The following is a 19688-nucleotide window of genomic DNA, read 5'->3' on the forward strand; positions in this document are numbered from 1 at the left end:
AAGAGGTTCTCTGTCTGGTGCCGTGCACAGAAGATTAACCCTCTGCGGATTACGGCCCCTCAAGTACTGCCATACCTGCTGTCGCTGACCAAAGCTGGACTGGCTCATGCCTCCATCAAAATACATCTGGCTGCAATCTCCCGATATACCAGGACTGCGGGACGGGCGTCCTTGTGGTCTCATCGCCTGGTGAAAGAATTCATGAAGGGACTATTCCGATCATTTCCGCCGGTGAAGCTCCTGCCCGGCGTGGGAGCTTAATGTGGTGCTGACCAGGCTCATGGGGGCCCCATTCGAGCCTATGCATTCGGCGCCTCTGAAGTTCCTGTCATGGAAGACCGCTTTCCTCGTGGCCATCACCTCTGCACGATGAGTGGGAGAGATCCAGTCCCTATCTTGCAAGCATCCATACTTGACTTTTCATGACACGAGGGTGGTGCTGAGGACGCACCCCTCCTTTATGCCCAAGGTGCCGTCGGACTTCCACCTCAACAAGCCCTTGGTGTTGCCAGTTTTCTTCCCGTCGCCTTCGTCGCCGGCCGAGAGGACTTTACACTCGCTGGATGTAGCTAGAGCGCTGAAGTTCTACGTGGACCGCACAAAGAGTTTTCGGAACACGTCACAGCTGTTTGTGAACTTTGGGACTGTGAATCAAGGGAAGGCTCTCTCAAAGACTTCCATTTCCAGATGGCTCTCCGGCTGCATCATGCACTGTCACCGGTTGGCAAACCGACTGCTGCCCGGCTGTCCGAGAGCCCATTCGACCAGAGCGATCGCTGCTACCACAGCGTTCCTGTCTGGTGTGCCCCTGCTGGACATTTGCAGGGCTGCTACGTAGAGGTCGACGCACACCTTCACAAGATTCTACTGCGTCGATCGGGACTCCAGGGAGGAGTCCAGGGTCGGCCAAGCAGTGCTGCGCAACCTGTTTGCCTATGGTGAGCCTGGTGAGGAGGTAAGAGTTGCTTAATGTTGAGTTGTTGTATTGCTTAATGTTGCGCCTGTTGCCACCTCCCGTGGTTGTGCATGTGTGTACTGCTATGTATTCTCTTATTCATGCGCATGTGAATCCATGCCAGACCCCATGCTGGAGAAGGAACAAGTTACTTACCTGTAACTGTTGTTCTCCAGCATGGGTCTGGCATGGATTCACATGCGAACCCTCCCGCCTACCCCTCTGCGGCTCTCCACTTGGTCATACTGCCACTTTACGTGCTACCAAATCTGAGGATGGCTGCCAGAGGCGGGGCTTAGGGAGAGGGCAGTCATTGGCTGGGGGCAGCATGACCCAGAGACCAGTGATTGGTTACTACTAAGAAAGACAGATCAGAAACGAAACTGATACTGATTTTTTTCTATACCGAGAATTCCCGGCCTGACGACGGGGAATATTCATGAGCATGTGAATCCATGCCAGACCCATGCTGGAGAACAACAGTTACAGGTAAGTAACTTGTTCCATATGCCAGGTTTGTAAGTGAATGAAACTATAATGCAAATCAGATACACATATGTTGATCCTACAAGTGGACAATATTTTGATCTTAAAGGAAACCAATACACATTGAACTTCAAAGCAAACCGTACTTTAAGAATACAGGTAAAACACAAGGCATGTTGAACTCAAGTGTGAATGGAACTTTAGAGATACACTTTGACAACTGAATCAAAAAAAGAATATTCAACAACAGAGTCAGAGAAATTGCAGATCATAAATGTATACTTTGAACTGTAACTTCCAATCAAAACCTTATTATACAAAGACCAACCATTCCAGAGAGCGCAACTGGGGCACAGAATTTAAGAACACTGGAATAGTATCATTGCAACTTTGAAACTGAATCTTCGGGAATGGAACCCTGAGTTTGATCTACTAATTGGCTTGAGGACGTAGCCTCAAGATATTTTATGTTTTGAACCGTGTTTTGAAACTTGTGGAAGGTAACCCAGAGTACTAATTAACACTCTACACCATCCTGAACTCAAGGCAATCCTGAGACATTTGTCTGGAACTGCTTTATACTTGGGGAAGGGAGCTGAAAGGAAGCTGCAAGCTGGATGAAGCTCTGTACATTATGTTGCACAATGTTTTGTTTGTTGCTGCCATCCCTACACACTGTATGGATTAGTTGTAAGGGCAGGTATAGGTTTTGGACACAGACAGATTCCTAAATTGAACTCTTGGACTTTGACTTTCCTTAGTTCTGGTTTGGTAGGGAAATTCCTCCATCGTATAGGGCAAGATAGGCCTTTTTCAATCCTGACATTTAAGTTAATTAAGCTTTTATTGTTAATTCAGAATCTCTTTTCTGTGTCCTACTCCAACATGCCCTCACAGTGCCAACAGCAGACAAAAGGTCATTTAACAATATTATTGCCTGAAAGTGCAGTCATTAATCCACATCATGAGCGTGAGTAGGTTGAACCAAATGTGTCCCAATTTTATTTTTTAAATTAGAAGTCAGAATATAATACTTATTAGTTTCATCACTTAGATTGTAAAATATCCCTGACATTACAGTAGAAAGTTGGAAGCCGTTTCTTTAGGAAGATATAATTTAAAGGTTTTAATATAAAAAATGTAATTAAACTCGGTGACAGAAACGTGCTGATTTTTTGTTTGCACACTGGAGACTGCAACCAGCTTTAGGGCAGTGTGTGCATGCTTTTGTGATGTATATCTTTAAGACGGGTGATGTCATTCTGTCTAAGCAATAAATCCGGTGGCACGCTGCGTATTCAAGGAGAGCACGAGTAGGCAGCCGGAGAGCAATACTCATGGCCCCTGTGACGTTATTGAATGAGTGTTCCTGACCACTAATCCTCCTGCCCGGCTGGTGCTCAAGCCGACACTGGCTTTAAATGTACCAATAGTACCAATAGTGAGGAAGCAGTGTTGCGCCCGGAGTGTGATCATAAACCAAACGTTCCACCGCAGATGGGCCCTGAGGCCGTGTAGCTTGGTCAGGGTGATGCCAAAGCTGCTGCAGAAAACATGTGCCTGGTCGAAGCGCCAGTCCTTAAAGGGAGCATTCGAAGCGCTCAGTGGCCTGCAGACACGGGCTGAGGGGTATTCACCAGTGAGGTTGCGGCTTCCATGGAAGGCAAGAGACTCTTAAAGGAAGCAAGACTTGGCCATCAATGGTCCTGAGAACTGCCATTGGAATTGTCGTCTCGTGCTAGAGAAACCCGGGACTGTACTGTGCTCCAAGCTCCCCTCTTACCCCGTACTTCTTTTCTTGAGAACTATCCCACACCCCTTTTTTTTAATTAGTTGTAAGGTCTGGCAATGGGTTTTTTAGTGGGCCCTTTTAGTTTTACATAACGCCACTAGGACTGCCTTATTTTTCATTTGATTGTTGACGCTTGCTCCCATCTTAGATTTAGTTTTAGATTAGGCATTTTCAAACCTGCATATAGCACTCATTGTTCAATAAACACCCTTGAACTGTGATGACTTGTATCTGTCTTACTTGTTGCCACCATGAGTTCCTCACAGTACGTCTATCTGCTATGACTTTATGAGATGTAAGAGGGTCAGAGAGCCGTGATAGCCCCACTGGAAGGGCACCAATCATTGCGTGTTGTCGTAAAAACTCCTTGGCCCCAAGCCTACATATATAGGTGTGTATGTATATGACCATGCTATTAAGCTGCTTAGTGCTTTGCCATATTAAATGGTTAGTTACATATATGAATGAAAGAATAGTAACACAGAAAAATACTTTTCACTATGTGTTTGTAACACTATTACTAAAACTTCCTTGCTTTATAATTACTTTTCAATACTGTGCTAATATAGGCCTCTAGGAGCCTCTTTGCGCATTAAAGCGCTTTGAGTATATTTTTGCTGCTTTTAGCACCATTGCTGCTGTTCTAAACATTGCAGTGTACACTGCCCTTTAAGCATGTATCACACTTGCTGCTTTTTCCCTTCAAGGCACTACAGCCTACTCAGCCTTTTAAAACCAATGCTATTTCACTATCAGGAAGAGAATTCTGAAATGAGATGGTGTCTCACCCGTTGCTCTTACCCCGCAGGGCAGAATAAGGTGAATAACCATGGCACTTGGGACATCCTGAGTTGCCCCATCCATTATCCCTTTGCTGAAATCATTTTCTGCTGCAATGCCAATATTCTTTCTCTACTGACCCGGCAAAATCCTCTTTTCCATGTCCCTCGTCAGTATTTTCACTGCTGGTTTTAGGGTCGTGTAAGGGTATCAAAGGAGGAGACTGACACAACGGTTGCATGATTCTGGTTATAGACTTTTATTTTATTGTATAGAAAATCCAACTGTCCCTATCTCTAAGAGGGGTTTCCCTGCCGCAAAACTAATACTAAAGGGCTCGTCAGAATTTATGTCAAATCAAAGTTCCACCACACTGTGTCAAAATCCTACTCTAGCCATCACACTACAACTAAAGGATAAACTAACAGAAAAGTGCCTTGTTCAGGAGCATGGCTCCCTTCTCCTACTTCTTGAACAGTGTCCAAAATAATGTTCTCTCACAACAGAGAAGCCAGGGGGAATGACTGCCTTCCCCTGGCTTTCCAGCACAACTTTCACCCTGGGATTAAGAGAATGCCTCCCTTCGCCTGGTATTACTTGGTACAGTTTATGACAAGGCCAGGGGGAATGACTCCCTTCCACTGGCGTCTTTAACCAAACTTCTAGTTCGCAATCAGGAGAATGATTGCTTTCTCCTGGTATTGTTTGGCACAGTTCTTCGTCACTGCTTACAGCTTGCCATACCCTCTTCCGTTCTCATCTGTTATTAGCAAAGTACCAAATCTTATTGGGATCCCAGACTGTTCTCTGGTGGCCAGTGGTTTCCTCGTTACCACTGTGCAAAGGACGATCTCCTCTGATGGTTTCTTTTTCACTGTTGGTATCTCAGACCCTTCTCTGGTAGTCAGTGGTTTTCTGTCTGCTGCTGACATGAGGAAGATAATACTGGAGCCACAACTGACTGTGGCTAGGCCCAATAGTTGGTTTGCTTCCACTGGGCCGAGTGAAAGCTGTTTGAGCGTTTCTCCCTTCCGCTGTCGCTTCCCCTACGGGTCTCCCGTACCTCCCTTTACATTATGATGGGTTTTAGTACGTCACCAGGGCTTCCTAGGACTGGGACCAGCTCTTCAGGCTTTGCTCCTCATCAGGATCTGTAGCGCACCATCTCCTTGCAGGGCCCAGCTGCTTCCCTCTCTCGGTCATGTGCTCTGGTCTGCACTGCCAGACCCAACGGTGAACTCCCACAGCTGCTTGCCGGCGTTCTGTGTCTTCCTCTCGCTGGTCTGCCAGCAGGATTTGAATCCCCCATGCTGGAGATCTGCTACACCTGCTTCCTCTGACAGCTGCGGTCAGCTCCTCAGCCAGTCTTGACACCTCTGATAGTCCTTTGCTCCTTTTTGTACATCGTATCCAGTTCCTCCCATGTGGATTGTAAAAGTACTTCATCTCTGTTAATGACTTAATCCTCATGCCTCCTCTGGGCCACCTCGTACCAGTGTTAGCACTGTCATTGATCTTCATGTCTCCTGTGCTGCTCCTCGTCCTTGTACGTTTGGCTTCCTCGCCTATGTTACAACAATACATAGGTTTGCTCTCAATGTAGTGGTTCTGGATATTAGGGGGGCTAGGGAATGTCAGGAAGTAACAACATTTATTGGGCTGTAATCCTGGTGATCGTCCTTATCTCCAGAGGAGGGAGTCCCTCCCGCATTAAACCACCCATAAGGGGAATATGTGGTAGCAGCCACACCTCCCTAGCCTCATGGGAAAGGGCTCTCCCCTGGGGAGAAGTGATGGCAACTTGCAAATCGTTACAGCCTTGTGAGAAGGGAGTTTATTCTTCCTTTAGGTTTTGTGTTGGCTCAGGGATACTTGAAATCAGCCCCTAAGAAGAAGCCTTGTACTAATGGGTTATTTGATGCTGGAGCCGTTTTTCTGTGAGTACTTACCTCTGGGTCCTGGGGTAGGCACTGTGATGAATCAAGAGTATTTGCCCCTTTTCCCCAGGAGTGAGCCACCCTCTTTGAGACTAGGGAGTTGAGCCCGCTCCATAAGACTCTCTCTTGGGGTATGAAGTGGTACCTCACATGGAGTGATTCCCTCTTAGGTGACAAGGACTCCCATTCCCACAAGCAACTTCCTATGAACCCACCTTATCTACATATATGGGTCTGCCTCGAGTAATGAATAACATGCCTCCTTTTGATTGGCTCTAGGCAATGCTGGATCAGCCACGATACCTGAAGGAAAAGGGAATAGCCCTTTAAGAGCGAACTTGTATGTAAAAAGGACAAGTGGATCAGAGAAGAGAGAGCCATATGCGGGTGAAGCCCTGGGACATAGCTACACCTTAGAGGGGTGGAGCAGAGTGGAGCCATGAAGACCGCGGCAATCCGAGAAGCGGAGAGCGCCAGAGCGAGATGCCGTAGACCTGACAACCCAAACATTGGAAAAGCTCTCATCAGGGCAGAGCTTGGATGACCATCTGATGTGGTGGCGTGATCACAGAAGTACCTGAGTCTAGAGCCCGTCTAACCACACCAACACCTGTGGAAGCGGGAGACCTGAAACCACGCGGCAGCAGTCATTCACAGAGCATGGCAACCTACGGAGATGCGGAGAACTGGGCTTTTGCCATGCCCGAAGCAGCGAGATGAGGAATAGAAGATGACGACCCATGCGAGCGCTAAACCCTGAAATGCCACCTATGAGAAACTAAGGTACTGGGTTGGAATGGAGAAGGGGGAGGCCGCCAGGGGAACATATTTTGAGTGAAGGAAGTTGTGAAAACTATGATATTGATGTGGGATATTGAAAAAGTATAAGTGCATATATCAGAAGATACCAAGGAAAGTGAGTGGTGATATTAAGCATGATGCTTTGAGTAAACCAGAAAGAATATCCTGTGAAGGATGGAAGAAGTTACCAAAATTAACTGTTGAAGAGTGGAAGAATCGCTTAATGAGAGACTTTGAAAAGTAGTATGAGTTAATATTATATATTGTGCCAATGGCTCAGAGAAAGAGCCACATAGAGAATTCCTAGGAGTGGTGGTACCTCATCCATGATAAAGATATATCAAACCCCAGACGGGTCGAGTGGAAAGAGAGTGATATACTCAAACTAAGAGGAAGGACTGTAAGAGACAATCTTAAGAAAATCATTAAAGAAATTACTGAGAGTACTGATGAGCACTACACTGCCTGGAGCACCATCGTATGAGAAGTTGGCAGGAGCTATGGGAGCTCATAAATAAGACGCTGGCAACCAGAAGAGACCATCTTAATGAACTTGTTTCTAAAGAATGACATTTGCATACCTGATATATATATGAACTAAGAGAACCCTGAAGTAAAGCCTTGAGACAGAAGGCCGAAGGGAAGCAACCAGAAGACAGACATTCTTTTGGCAAACTTTAGTTATTCGTATTAGTGTAAGGGTCAGGTCGACTAGATTTTGAACAGAGGTAATTATTTATTTGGACTTCCTTACGAGAAACAAGCACCATTAGGTAGTTTGGTTAGGTAGGGAACATCCTGGTAGCAATAGGGTAAAATAGGTCTTTTCTTTATTAGTTTAAATAAAAACTGAAGAAATGTCCAATATGTGTCCGACTCCTCCTTCCGACTTAGCAGAACACCTAATCTTGATACTCGCCCCTAGGGGTCCCTCTGGTTCTGGGTTGATACTTTTTGGAAGCAAGCCTTTTCCGCATTTCCCATTGGATAACATAGGGTTCTTCTTACTTTTCTGTGTCTTCTTTTAGAGCTTCCGGTTCTCTGAATATCCTCTGGCCCTCTTGATTGGGAACTTCAGATCCTCCCTAGGGTTGATTGCCAGCAAATCCGCACCTCTGGGTTGAAATAGACACTTTCAATGATGAATCCTAATTATCCTTTCGAACTGAGAGGCAAAAATGTTGTTCAACATAGTATCTTGCAAGAGACGATCAGCACCCCATCCCAGAGAACCTAACCTACCCATCTCCCGTTTTGCCTTCACTTCTACTGTAATGACACTTGACCCTTTATCTCTGAGACACTAAAGGTAGGCCTTCTGGCACATTTGTTCTCCCTCCCTTACATTTTTGTATTTGTATTTTATTTCAGATTTATAAAAGTGCTTTAATCCAAAGCGCTGTACATAGTTTAATAAAAATGGTACAATAAAATCAAAATACAAGCAAGAGTAGAACAGCAATCGGGCTTGTATATCAGATTGGTCTTCAGTGAGGAACGAAATAAAGAATATGAAGATTGAACAGAGAGATTGTGGGAGAGAATGCCAATGAAAAGGAGCTAACAAAGTAAAAGTAAAAGAACAAAAGTGGGAACTAGCACAAGGAGGACGAGAAGATGTAAGAAGAAATTGTGACTCAGACCCCGAAGAGAACAAGTAGAGATATAAAAAGAGACCAGCAAGGTGAGATAAGTCAGTGCAAGATTATGAAGAGATTTAAAGACTAGGCACAGAAATTTAAATTTAAGATGAGAATGGAAAGAGAGCCAGCTGAGAGTAGTGGGAAGAGACAATCGAATCACTTGGGAGAAGAAGATGAATAGAAGCATTGAACACTGATTTCAGTGGAGCAAGACGTGAGAGACGAAGATCAAATAGAAAGACTGAGCTATAAAAAAGTCAGAAAAAAATGAATGAAGGGATCAGAAGTTTTGTTGCGTGAAAAGTTAAGAAAGGACAAGCTTTGCAGATGTTGAACAAATGATAATGTTATGTTACATACACTTATAAAGCGCACGGTCGCTCAAAGGCATCATGGCGCTGGTAAGGAAGCTGCAAGCTAGGGAAAAACAATAGGGGCAGAAAGCTACAACAAAGTGGTCTTCAAGGCTTTCCTAAAAGCCAGATGGCAAAAGATGTAAGTGGTAATGGAAGAGTGTTCCAAAGCTTGGCCGCGGCAATAGAAAAGGCTCTGCCGCCAAGTCTTTCCCGGTTAAACCTGGGGACCGTAAGTAGGTTGGTTGTAGAGGAGCGGAGGTTACGTTCCGGAACATATCAGGAACATTTAGATTGAAGGAACTCCGCTCCTAAGCCGTGAATTGCCCGGTGGACAATACATAATGACTTAAACTTGACTCGCTGTACCACAGGGAGCCAATGGAGTCGGCGAAGCACCGGTGAAATATGGGCACCATAGGGGGAGCCAGTGGCCAATCTGGCTGCCAGATTTTGCATACGTTGGAGCCGTTGGAGCAGGCCAGTCGGTTGGGATAAGTACAAGGAATTACAATAGTCCAGCCGTGAGAGAACCAACGCGGCCACCACCGGGGGGCGCATGGCTTCCGGGATCATAGGTAGGACCCTCTTTAAAACCCTGATCTGATGATGGGCAGACTGACAGACAGCCGAAACCTGGTTTGACATGGAGAGGGAGGCAGAGAGAATAACCCCCAAATTCTTTAATTCTTTACCTTGTTAACAGGGCAGGGTAATGGACCCAACGATGAGGGCCAAAAGGCGGTGGTCCATAGTGAAGGGTTAGGAGGACAGCCTACCAGCATCACTTCCGTTTAATCGCCATTGAGCTTAAGCCAGTTTTGGTCCATCCAGACACCGACTGCTTTAAGGCGATCATGAAGGCAAGCTGAGACCACGGATTGATCCTGATCAAGCCGGATCAGGATTTGGGTGTCATCAGCGTAGGATTAACAGTTAAGTCCATAGGAGCGAATAAGGCAGACCAGTGCCCAGATATAAATGTTGAACAAAATCGGGGAAAGAGAGGATCCCTGAGGGACACCACAGGTAAGGACACAGGGGCAGAGAGAAAGGGGGGCATGGCGAGAGTCTGGGTGCGATCTGAAAGAAAACAGGTAAACCAAGCAAGAACAGAACCGGAGATCCCAATCTGTGCAAGGCGTGATAAAAGGATAGAATGGTCCACTGTGTCAAAAGCGGCAGACAAATCTAGCAGGATCAGAGCCCCTACTCCGCCCGCATCAACTAGTCTGGACATATCGTCTTGTATTGAGACAAGCACACTTTCTGTCCCTCTTCCTGGCCTAAAACCTGCCTGTGCATGGTTAAAAATGTTAGAAGATTCCAAGAAGGAGGACAAAAGAGGCGTGACCAGAGATTCCAAGAGTTTAGCCAGGAATGGGAGTAGATAATGACAGGCGCAGTAAGATAAAGAGATATGATGGGCAAAAGAGAGATCAGAATGAAAGTAAAGTCCCACGATACGAGCCGAGGAAGAAATAGGAAGTAAAGAAGGAGGAAAAGAAATAGAAAAGGGAGGAAGAGGAGAAGGAATAGTGTTTGTGGGGAAATGAGTACTTCAGTTTTGGCAGCATTAATACCAAGAAGTGTTCAGTCATCCAAAGATTGATGGCTAAGAGACATGTAGAAAGTTTATAGTGAACTTCTTTTTTTATTGTGCATTAGCCAACTTAACAAAAAGAAGAAAATCTTGACTTTTCACACATTCAATTAAAAAATTACAAAGTACAAAAACAAAGTAGAAACAAATAAAAGAAAACAATCCATATATATATACTCATAAATACACATACAAAGAATAATGTAATCTTCCTAAAATTAATCACTTACAATCAATAAAATCCAAATCTCTTAAATAAATAATGACCTCAGCTGTGAGAAATTTTTCATGTCCAGATGCCAGTCTATCCCAAAAGTTCCTAGAGTCCAGTGAGCAGGCATCATGTACAAACCTACGAAATCTTTGAAATCTCAGGTTCCATGTACCTGCACAATCTGAACACAAATGCTCCATTGTTTGCCTCTTCATTTGGTCACATTTGTCACAGATATCTGAAGGATATTTGTCTTTATCTCTGGCGTGTAGCACTTCACTTGTGTGAATTAAATGTGGTCTAAATCTCAGGAAATGCATTCGATCTTTTGAATCTGATAATTTCTTTAAATATGCTGGCAGAAAGGATCTGGATTTATCTGATCGAGTTAGGCTAGGCGCAAGCTTTGCACTTGTCATCTTTTCAATAGCTCTTATCCAGTCCATCCTTTTCAATTTTTCTTTTACTTTCATAGGATTTTGGAGCAAAGTTTCAGTATCAGCATTATGCAAGATGTTATCACATTTTGTTCTCAGTATATTCAAAATCCGATTTTCTGCTGACTGCATAGATATAGCAACTTCCTCATAGCAAGGAGGAGGTTCAAGAATTAACCTATACATTGCAATCCATTTCCATTCTAGATACGAAAGCAAAGAAATAAGACCCAACTCATACCTTATACAAGCCACTGGAAAACAGGGGATTGCCAATGATGTTTTCCAGATATCTGCTTTTATTCTATCCCAATCAATATCAAAGGCTTGGAGATTATATTCCAAACCTATAATACAATTGGCACCACCTTTCCAATATAGAATTCTGTCATGGGAATGATAGAGAACGTACAATACTGCAGGCAAATTCTTTTCATTTGGCACCTCACATTTATGATTTTTAACTCCCAATAGTTCCAATAGAAGTTTTTTGGTAGAATAGGCTCTTATTTGCGTCCCTAAATAGGTGACTTCTGTAACAATTAGAATAGTTTGAGCACCCAAATTCCAAGCAAAAGTTTTCAATGTTTTCAATGGATGTTTAAAAATGATTGTTTGACTTTTTGGGATAAATGTTTTTATCATTCTGAGATGCATATTCAGACAGAGCATTTAGAATACTCTGCAAGACCTTTTGTGTGTTATCTAGTATAACAATATCATCAGCGTATGCTATCCAGTTGATTTTCATATTACCCACCTTCGTGCTAATCAAACCAATCTCCTTAAGCCAAGGGAATAAATCTGAGAGATATAAAAGGAGGAGTAGTGGGGTCAAAATACAGCCCTGTCACACTCTTCTCTTTAAACCTACCTGTTGAGTAAGTAACCCTGTGTTGGCAAATCTTATTCTTAGAGATGAATCTCAATGTAATTCTATTATGATTGCAAGCAGATTGGGCGGTACACCCCAATTTTGCAATTTCTTCCACAAGCGGTTTCTATTAATTGAATCGAAAGCCTCGGATAGATCTATCCAGACCCTGAATACAGGTGTACCCCCACTTTTAGACGAATCAACCGTAATACAACTGAGTATAAGTCCACTTAATGAAGTATATATTCCCTTTCTAAATCCCGTCTGCTGTTTTAGGATAATCCCTTTTGATTTTGGCCATTTTTTCCAAATCTCCAAGGACCAATCCTGCAAAGATATAACCATCTGCATCCAGGAGAGAGATTGGCTGATAATTAGAAGCTACCAATCTCCATCCTTTTTTAAATGGGTATTACTATGTAGGATCTCCAAGAATCAGGAATTGTTTTGAGATTGATTATTTTGTCAAACAAAATCTTGAAGATTCTCGTCCATTAGAACCCGCCGCCCTAGATGTCGATGACTTTTCGATAAGATTTCTAATGTCTTCTCTTGAGTATGTTATTGACCACTCCGAATTTACAATAATTTCTAGTTCATCAGTTTCCGGTGGTCCATAAACATTAGCAAAAAATGATTGATCCACGCTTGTTCCTGAATGATTTTACACTGTGCTTGATTAGGGGGAATACCCATGGAGTTAGTAATTATGCAACATTTCCTAGAATTTTTCCTCGAAATTGCATTTAACATTTCTTCTCGCTCTTTTTGGAGTATCCAAGCTTTGTTTGACTTCATCCAGTTCCTGTAAATATTATTTATTGTTTTCATCTCAACCTTATACCTGGAATCATCTTGTCTCATTCTTTCATTAATGCTGCTTTTAGAGTTCTTCTTTCTCTTTTTTTATCCAAAATTTGGGCATAAAAAGGGTGACTATGGTTCTTACGATGTTTCAAATTCCCTTGACCCGGGGGGTTAATATTCCAGAGGAATTCATTAAAATGACCCAGAGTACAATATTTTGTTAATTGGAGATCTGAGAGATCTTTTGTGGACTTATATAGATTCTCTATCAAATTACGACCACCTGTATCAAACCTCACTTGGGGGATTAATAGATAGTTGGTGTGTATACATTACTTTCTTTTGATTCCTATTCAATTCAACAATAAAGTTATATAGTGAACTTCAGGAGAGAAAGAAGAGCAAGACAAGAAAAGTGGTCATCCGCATAAAAGTGGCGAGAAAGACCGAACAATGAAATAGCTTGAGCCAAGGGAGAAGTATAAAGAGAAAAAAGAAATGGGCCAATGACCGAGCCTTAGGGAACACTATGTACAAGAAGAAATGTGTCAGAAGTTGTTCCAGTCCAAGAGACAGAGAATGTCCTTTCGGATATATAGGACTGAAACCGAGAAAGAACAGACCCTGAGAATCCAAAAGAGGAAAAAGAAGAAAGAGAGCGTGATCAATAGTGTCAAAAGCCGCAGACAAGTTTAACAGAATAAGCAAGCATGAATGTTTAGAATAACTTGCTGAAAGTAAAGCATTAGAAACAGAAAGAAGCACAGTTTCAGTGGAATGAAGTGGCAGGAACCCCAACTGAAAACAAACAAAAATAGAGTTATCCAAAACCAAATTAGAGACTTGAGAATAAACAAGACGTTCAAGTAGTTTAGAGAAATAAGGCAAAAGAGATATAGGACGAAAATTAGAAGCCAGAGAGGGATCAGAGGAAGGTTTTTTTCAGAATAGGAAGGATAGAGCCATGCTTAAAAGAGGCAGGAAAAACAAAAGTTGAAAGACAAATATTAAAGAAAGAAGTTTGATAAGAGACGAGAGAAGGATAGATTTTAGGAATGAGCACTGATGGAATTAGAGTCAAGTGGAGATGAAGTAGGATGAGCCTGGGATAACATGAGAGAAGTATCATCATAGCAAATAGTAGTATTAAGAGACAATAATGAATGGAAGACTCAATGGAGGCCTGTAGAGAGACCAACTTTGAGCAGAAAATAAAATCAAGATAAGAGGCAGATAAAGTAAAGCTCTGTTTAACAAAGGAAAACTCCGTTTTCCATTGAAAGTCTATCCGCTATTCTTCTTACTTTTCCATCATCACGTGACGTAGTCCACCTGGTTCGTCGCAATCGACTCCTCGACTTCCAGTCTCGTCCTCCTCGGCAAGAGGCATTTGTCCTCTGCCCTCTGATTTTCTTCCTGTGTCCCATTGTCTTGACCAGACAGAACTGACTGGTCCCAAACATGGTGGCCCTGTGGCCTTCACCTAGTGCACAGAACAATTCTCAAAATCATTCCCCAGAACCTTTGTCTGGTCCACGCGCAGTCGTTGGCATATCGTACAAGCGCTACCCAGGTCCAAAAGCTCACAGGAAACCCCTCAACAAAATCTGCTTAAAAGAAACAACAATAATAAATACTGGGGCTCACTTTAAATAGGCGTGGCATATGAATCTGACAAGGGGAAGTTTGGGTCATTGCCCCTCCCACTAATCTCATTCACCATCCCCACACCCCACCAGTACCCATCATGACGCCATTATGTTTAACAACTGCTAGTTATGAAGAAAAACCCGGGTTCTCTATTCACAACACTTACCTTAATTTACACCATTCACCTGGCTGGCCTACTCTTTGTCCCGTCCAATTATATGGAACATTGATCTCACCTTGGAACTCGGCTAAAGTGGCGTTGTGGGTACTTTCCTGCCCCAGGACACTTTTCCTGTTTTTCCATGGGGTTCAAGGAGTTCTATGCCACAAACTAGATGTTTAGCACTTACCTGTGATTTGATTGTTTTAAAGTCCTGCTCCCCACTGTGAATGTAGATGTACACTGTATCTAATGTTGGTGACTGTAACCCTTTTCCCCAGAAGTAAACTGCCATGATAACTGTGCCAAAGATGTATCTGTTTTTTTTTTTAGGCTTGTGAAGTTGTATTCCACTCTCTAGCACTGTCTTTGATTGATGTGAGCATTTTAATTTTATGAATAGTATTCCCTCAAATTGACAGAATTTTGGTATCGACCTTAGGGAGGCGTTCCTCTGTGACTATTTTTCCTGTGTAAAAATGTCTGGTTCCGTTTTCTTCCCACCACTTGTCTTTATATGCCATTTGTCTCCCACTAAGCGGAGTGGGTTGTGAATTTGGGACTATGCACTGTTTCGAGGCACTATGGATGTTAACTGTATGTTAGAATGATTGGTTCCCTCCCCTCCCCCAAAACCCCTTCCTGGTCACTATATGTTGTGTGGGTACATTTGATAGTGGATCCACATTAGTATAGGGGTGAGGAGAGTCCTCCAATACATTCACTATTTTTATAACATTCTTTGCATTATGTGCCCAAGTGCACTTATAGAGTGTTATATGTGTAATATAATGTATATATTTTTCAGTGTGGTGTATCTTTCTATGGATAAGTGTGTGGATTAATTGCATCTTTGTGTCAGCCTGCTACCCCTTCCTGATATTTAAGCCTTACTGCTCTGACACACATCTACCTTTTAAAAGATATTTTGTTTATTTGCTTGGCTGGATGCTTTTGCCCTCATCCTGTGGTTATTGGTTGTACAGCTCTCAGCAGGGGGTTGTGCAAAACCTCCCTTAATAAGCTGGATATTCAGTTAGATGAGAAGAATTATTTTATTTGAACTTGTATTCAGTGCTGGCTCTACCCAGTGGGTCTTGAAGCAACATACATAGTTTAAAAGGCTTGAGGTGATAATGAATTTACAATGTTTTCAGGAGAGGCTAGACAGAGGATGGCAGGGTAACCGGTCTGGCTGGACTATGGGTATGTTTTTAGGCTTTTTTTCTCAGAAAGTGCTGATGGAGGGTGCAGATGTGAAGTGCCATGGTTTTCTAGGTTCTATTTGCTCACTGGGTAAATGCTTCTTTTTGTGTGCCGCTTAGTTTGGTGAGTGGAATGCGTAGGAGATTTTGGTTGGCTTGCCTGTTATTTGTATAGCTGTTGGGGCCCAGTGAGGATAGCAGTTCTGTAGTATACCTTTCATAGAACAAGTGCGCTCGGACTGTGGTTTGGAAGTCGCCGGGGGGAAAGTGTGTCTTATCTTGCAGAGGTGTTGCTCAAGGGCAGCTATGTGGTGTTGTGGCAGTGGATTGACTGGCGAAAGGATAGAGAAGGGGAGTTGAGTAGGCTTGACTGTGTGTTTGGGATGTGGTGGTATTGGAGAAAGGAAAGACCAGGAGCGAGTTGGAGGGCGGGGACGGGAGAGTGGAGATAGAGATCACAGCATGAATGGGGAAGGAATGTGGGGAGAGATGGATAGCAGGAGAGAGGTAAGATCAGGAAACGCAGCATAGGTAGAGGGGAGAGACCAGTTGGAGGGTGGAGGTAGAAGAGACCAGTCATAACTGTAGAAGGAGAGACCGAGTGCGGAGAAGGAGGGATGGTGTGTGTGAGAGAGAGGAGAATCGCTGTTCAATCTTTGAAAGATGAAGATAATCAATTAGGACCCTTTAGAAGTCTGTTAGTTAGAGAAGTAGCTAAGGCCACAGGCTTTAGGCCCCACCCTTAGGGTAACAAATATATCCAGACAGTAGGGGTTACCTGGCGATAGTCTACTTGCATACCGAGAAACATTTTGAAGGGTGGGGGATAAGGAAACCTGAAATAGGGAGATGGGAGCCCACATTGAAGTCAAGATAATCTGCCGGGACGACCCTTAGTATGGGAACCCCAAGTCTTTCTCAAAATAGGTTTTTCTTTTGTAATAAGGAGGCAATAGGTGTAAAGGTAGATCACCAAAATCAGTGCTCTGTAAAGCAATTACTGTTTGAATTTAAATTCATAGTAATTTTGCAATGTAACTTGGTGTTTTTCTTTTTTTTTTTCCTGTAAGTGCTGCCACTTTTTTCAGATTATTTTGTGAGCATTGACTTCACAATGAAAATTAACAATGAAATGATGACCTGATTTTGTTTTTAGGTTACCTGAAAGAGTGGCAGCTCAGCAAGCCCAAGCTGAAACCATACGATGCTATATTTGTCGACGAGGCTCAGGACTGTACCCCAGGTAATTACAATTGAAGACCATGGTTACTCCAGGTAATACATTCCAAAAGCTGCACTAAACCCCATGTTACATAATGATATGAACCTTCTTATGCATCATTTTACACATGTTTATTCCTGCCAGTATTGGTTTATGATGGGGCAGCGTTTTCAGAAGGCTATGCGGGCGTAGTGAATGCTGTAAATTACCATTTGGAGTTCAGTAAGGGAATTGGGTGCTAAAAACTTCACAGAAAATATAAGTATATTGTAATTGCAATCTGAAACACTAGCAGGACCATTTGTTCTCTCTATTTCTTTTGCCCCTCCTAACTATGTGCGATGTCCATCTACAACAAGAAGTGAACAGAAACATTTAAATTTCAACCATTTGAAACCCTCCTCGTCTCCCCTCAGCCACGTATTCAACTACTTTTGCTTTCCAAACACCCCCAAATCGCTTCGTCATCTGTGATGGGATTGGATGTGTGGCACTTACTACTGTAACTCTGGGTGCATAAATGTCACTTTTTCTTTCTGAATTGATAACTTTGAGTTAAAAAGCGATCTTTCAGGGAACTCATCCCTCCAATTGACCCAACAAGCACTGTCGAGTCACATGTAAGCCAATTTCTGATGCTTGTGAATCTGCTTAGATTCACATGCTGTGCATATAGTCCGGCATCTAGTGGTAATTGCAGAGTATTGCATTTTTTTTCTTCGAAGATCGAAAAGAGACGTCGACTTGGGCATGTCTGTAGTGTACCCGTGATTTCTCGCGCGTCGTCTCTCATGCGTCGAGGTCCCCTCACATTGGTTTTTTCCATCGTATTGGTCGGTAGCTTTAATGCAGTGCTCGTGGTAACAAGACTTATTGCTATATATTATTGCGTCTTTGACGCACCCTTTCGACAATTTGACTTGACGGCCATTTTCCTGTTTCCATTCTTAAGAATCTCTGGCTCAATTTTCGACAGCTGGCGGCGGCGGCTTTCACCACCAGGCTTCAGCCTATCACAGTAGGGATAGTGGGGACCTTTCTTCTCGACATTACTCTTTAGAGAATGCCTTTTCCCTCTTCTTTCCCTTATCCGGCAGCTATTTTTCTTCTCAATAATGAAGATAACTCCATTTGAATTTTGCACTTCCTTTAATGGGATGTTTCCTTGGAGAGACACTCCTAGGGAGTGTAATAACTGCTTACCTCTTGGCTACTACGAGCGAGGCTGCATGGCCTGTTGACTCTTTAAGCTTAAAACACTTAAAGAAAGGCGCACAAAGCGGTGGGCGGCCTATGCATTGCAGGCCGAATCCCATTTCCCCACTGACGTAGTCGCAACAGATGGAGCACCCCTCTAGCAGCCACAGCTCCAGTTCGGAGGCCGAAGACATTGTTGCAGAGTCTGCCGCTCTCTGGAGCCCGACCCATGCCAAAACGCACTGCTGCTGGGAAATCACCCACTACGACGGGGGCACACATGTTCACACCACTAATGCTAAGCACACAATCCCTCGGCATCCCTCGATGGTACCACCAAAGAAGCCACCGGCACCCACAGGTACATGAATTTTTCGGCGGAGCCTGTTGAACCTTCTGGGTTCGCGACCTTCTGCACCTCCGGCCCTCTGCGTTTGGCACATGAGTCCAAGTCTTCGACTGTTCATGGTTCTCCCCCTAAAGTTTTGGTGCCAGTTTCAGACCTGTCGATGAAAAACACAAGCAAAGGTCACATGGGTAAGTACAAAAACTATTCAGGTACTAACTGATTCGAATAAATGTGGAGAGGGAAGAGGCTCAGTCAGATAACCAATTTTAACTTCATATTTTAATATTAATCAAAAAAATCATAATAGCATAAACATATTTATGTACATTCACACAATAACATCCTAAAAATTAATTCAATTTTATTACAATGCAAGAAATTATCAAAAAAGGAGAATTAAATCTAAAAGCAACCTATCCATTGCTACTTAATGTGATGCATATCCATATATATTTTGTAAACACTATCATTTAATCATGGTAGAGGTGTTATCACAAAAAGTGCTAAGTGCCAAAAGTGCTATGTGCCTACTGTAGATCCAGAATAGCATAGCATAGTATCTTCAAAAATACAGTTTTGGCGACAAATGTTGTCTAGTTCAATCATTAGAACCGATGGTCGCCTTCGTCAGGGCGCACTATTGAGTAAACATATAACACTGATATTGGAATTTATATACAATTTGTAATTCGACCAGTGGGTCCCATAGTTGTATCACTGTGATATTCCAAACTTGATTGCAGATCTACATTCTAATAAGAGCATCAACCCAAATAAAAATATTTAAAACTACAAAAAAAGAGAAATTTTTTGGGAAAAAAACTGAAAATAAACATTAGAATAAAAACTGACTGAACCTCAACAAACCCCACAGTTATTTAGAATTCAAATTAATGGACTACCAATAATAAACAAAACATGTTCACCTTGATTGATCCAAAAAGGGCGCTGAGAACCAATACTTAATTCACGCAGCCCAATGAGTAAACAGATGATAGCCATATTGCATCTGAAGAGACAAAAAGTAGCGTTGGAGATATAACTGGTTTATCCCCACTTCTAACCATTTTACACAAAGAAGACTAGTCCACAACATGCACAAAGCTACGAGTTCATAAGCATACTAAACTCTAATTGGTGCTGTTGCCAAACTTACACACACATAAATCACTGAAGTATATACACTTCTAGTGTTGGAAGATATGCTATCCAAAACGACA

General features: G+C 42.9%; 1 protein-coding gene across 1 annotated transcript in view; it reads left to right on the forward strand.

The window, feature by feature from the left end:
* FBH1 (F-box DNA helicase 1) overlaps nucleotides 1–19688 on the forward strand; it is a 1469681-nt gene that overhangs the window by 823213 nt on the left and 626780 nt on the right. The window contains exon 12 of the mRNA XM_069629653.1: nucleotides 16857–16943. Coding sequence (XP_069485754.1) covers nucleotides 16857–16943 — 87 coding nt within the window. The remainder of the gene's footprint in view (nucleotides 1–16856; nucleotides 16944–19688) is intronic.

The sequence above is a fragment of the Ambystoma mexicanum genome, chromosome 12 (assembly GCF_040938575.1).
Source record: "Ambystoma mexicanum isolate Mex_15411 chromosome 12, UKY_AmexF1_1, whole genome shotgun sequence".
NCBI lineage: Eukaryota > Metazoa > Chordata > Amphibia > Caudata > Ambystomatidae > Ambystoma > Ambystoma mexicanum.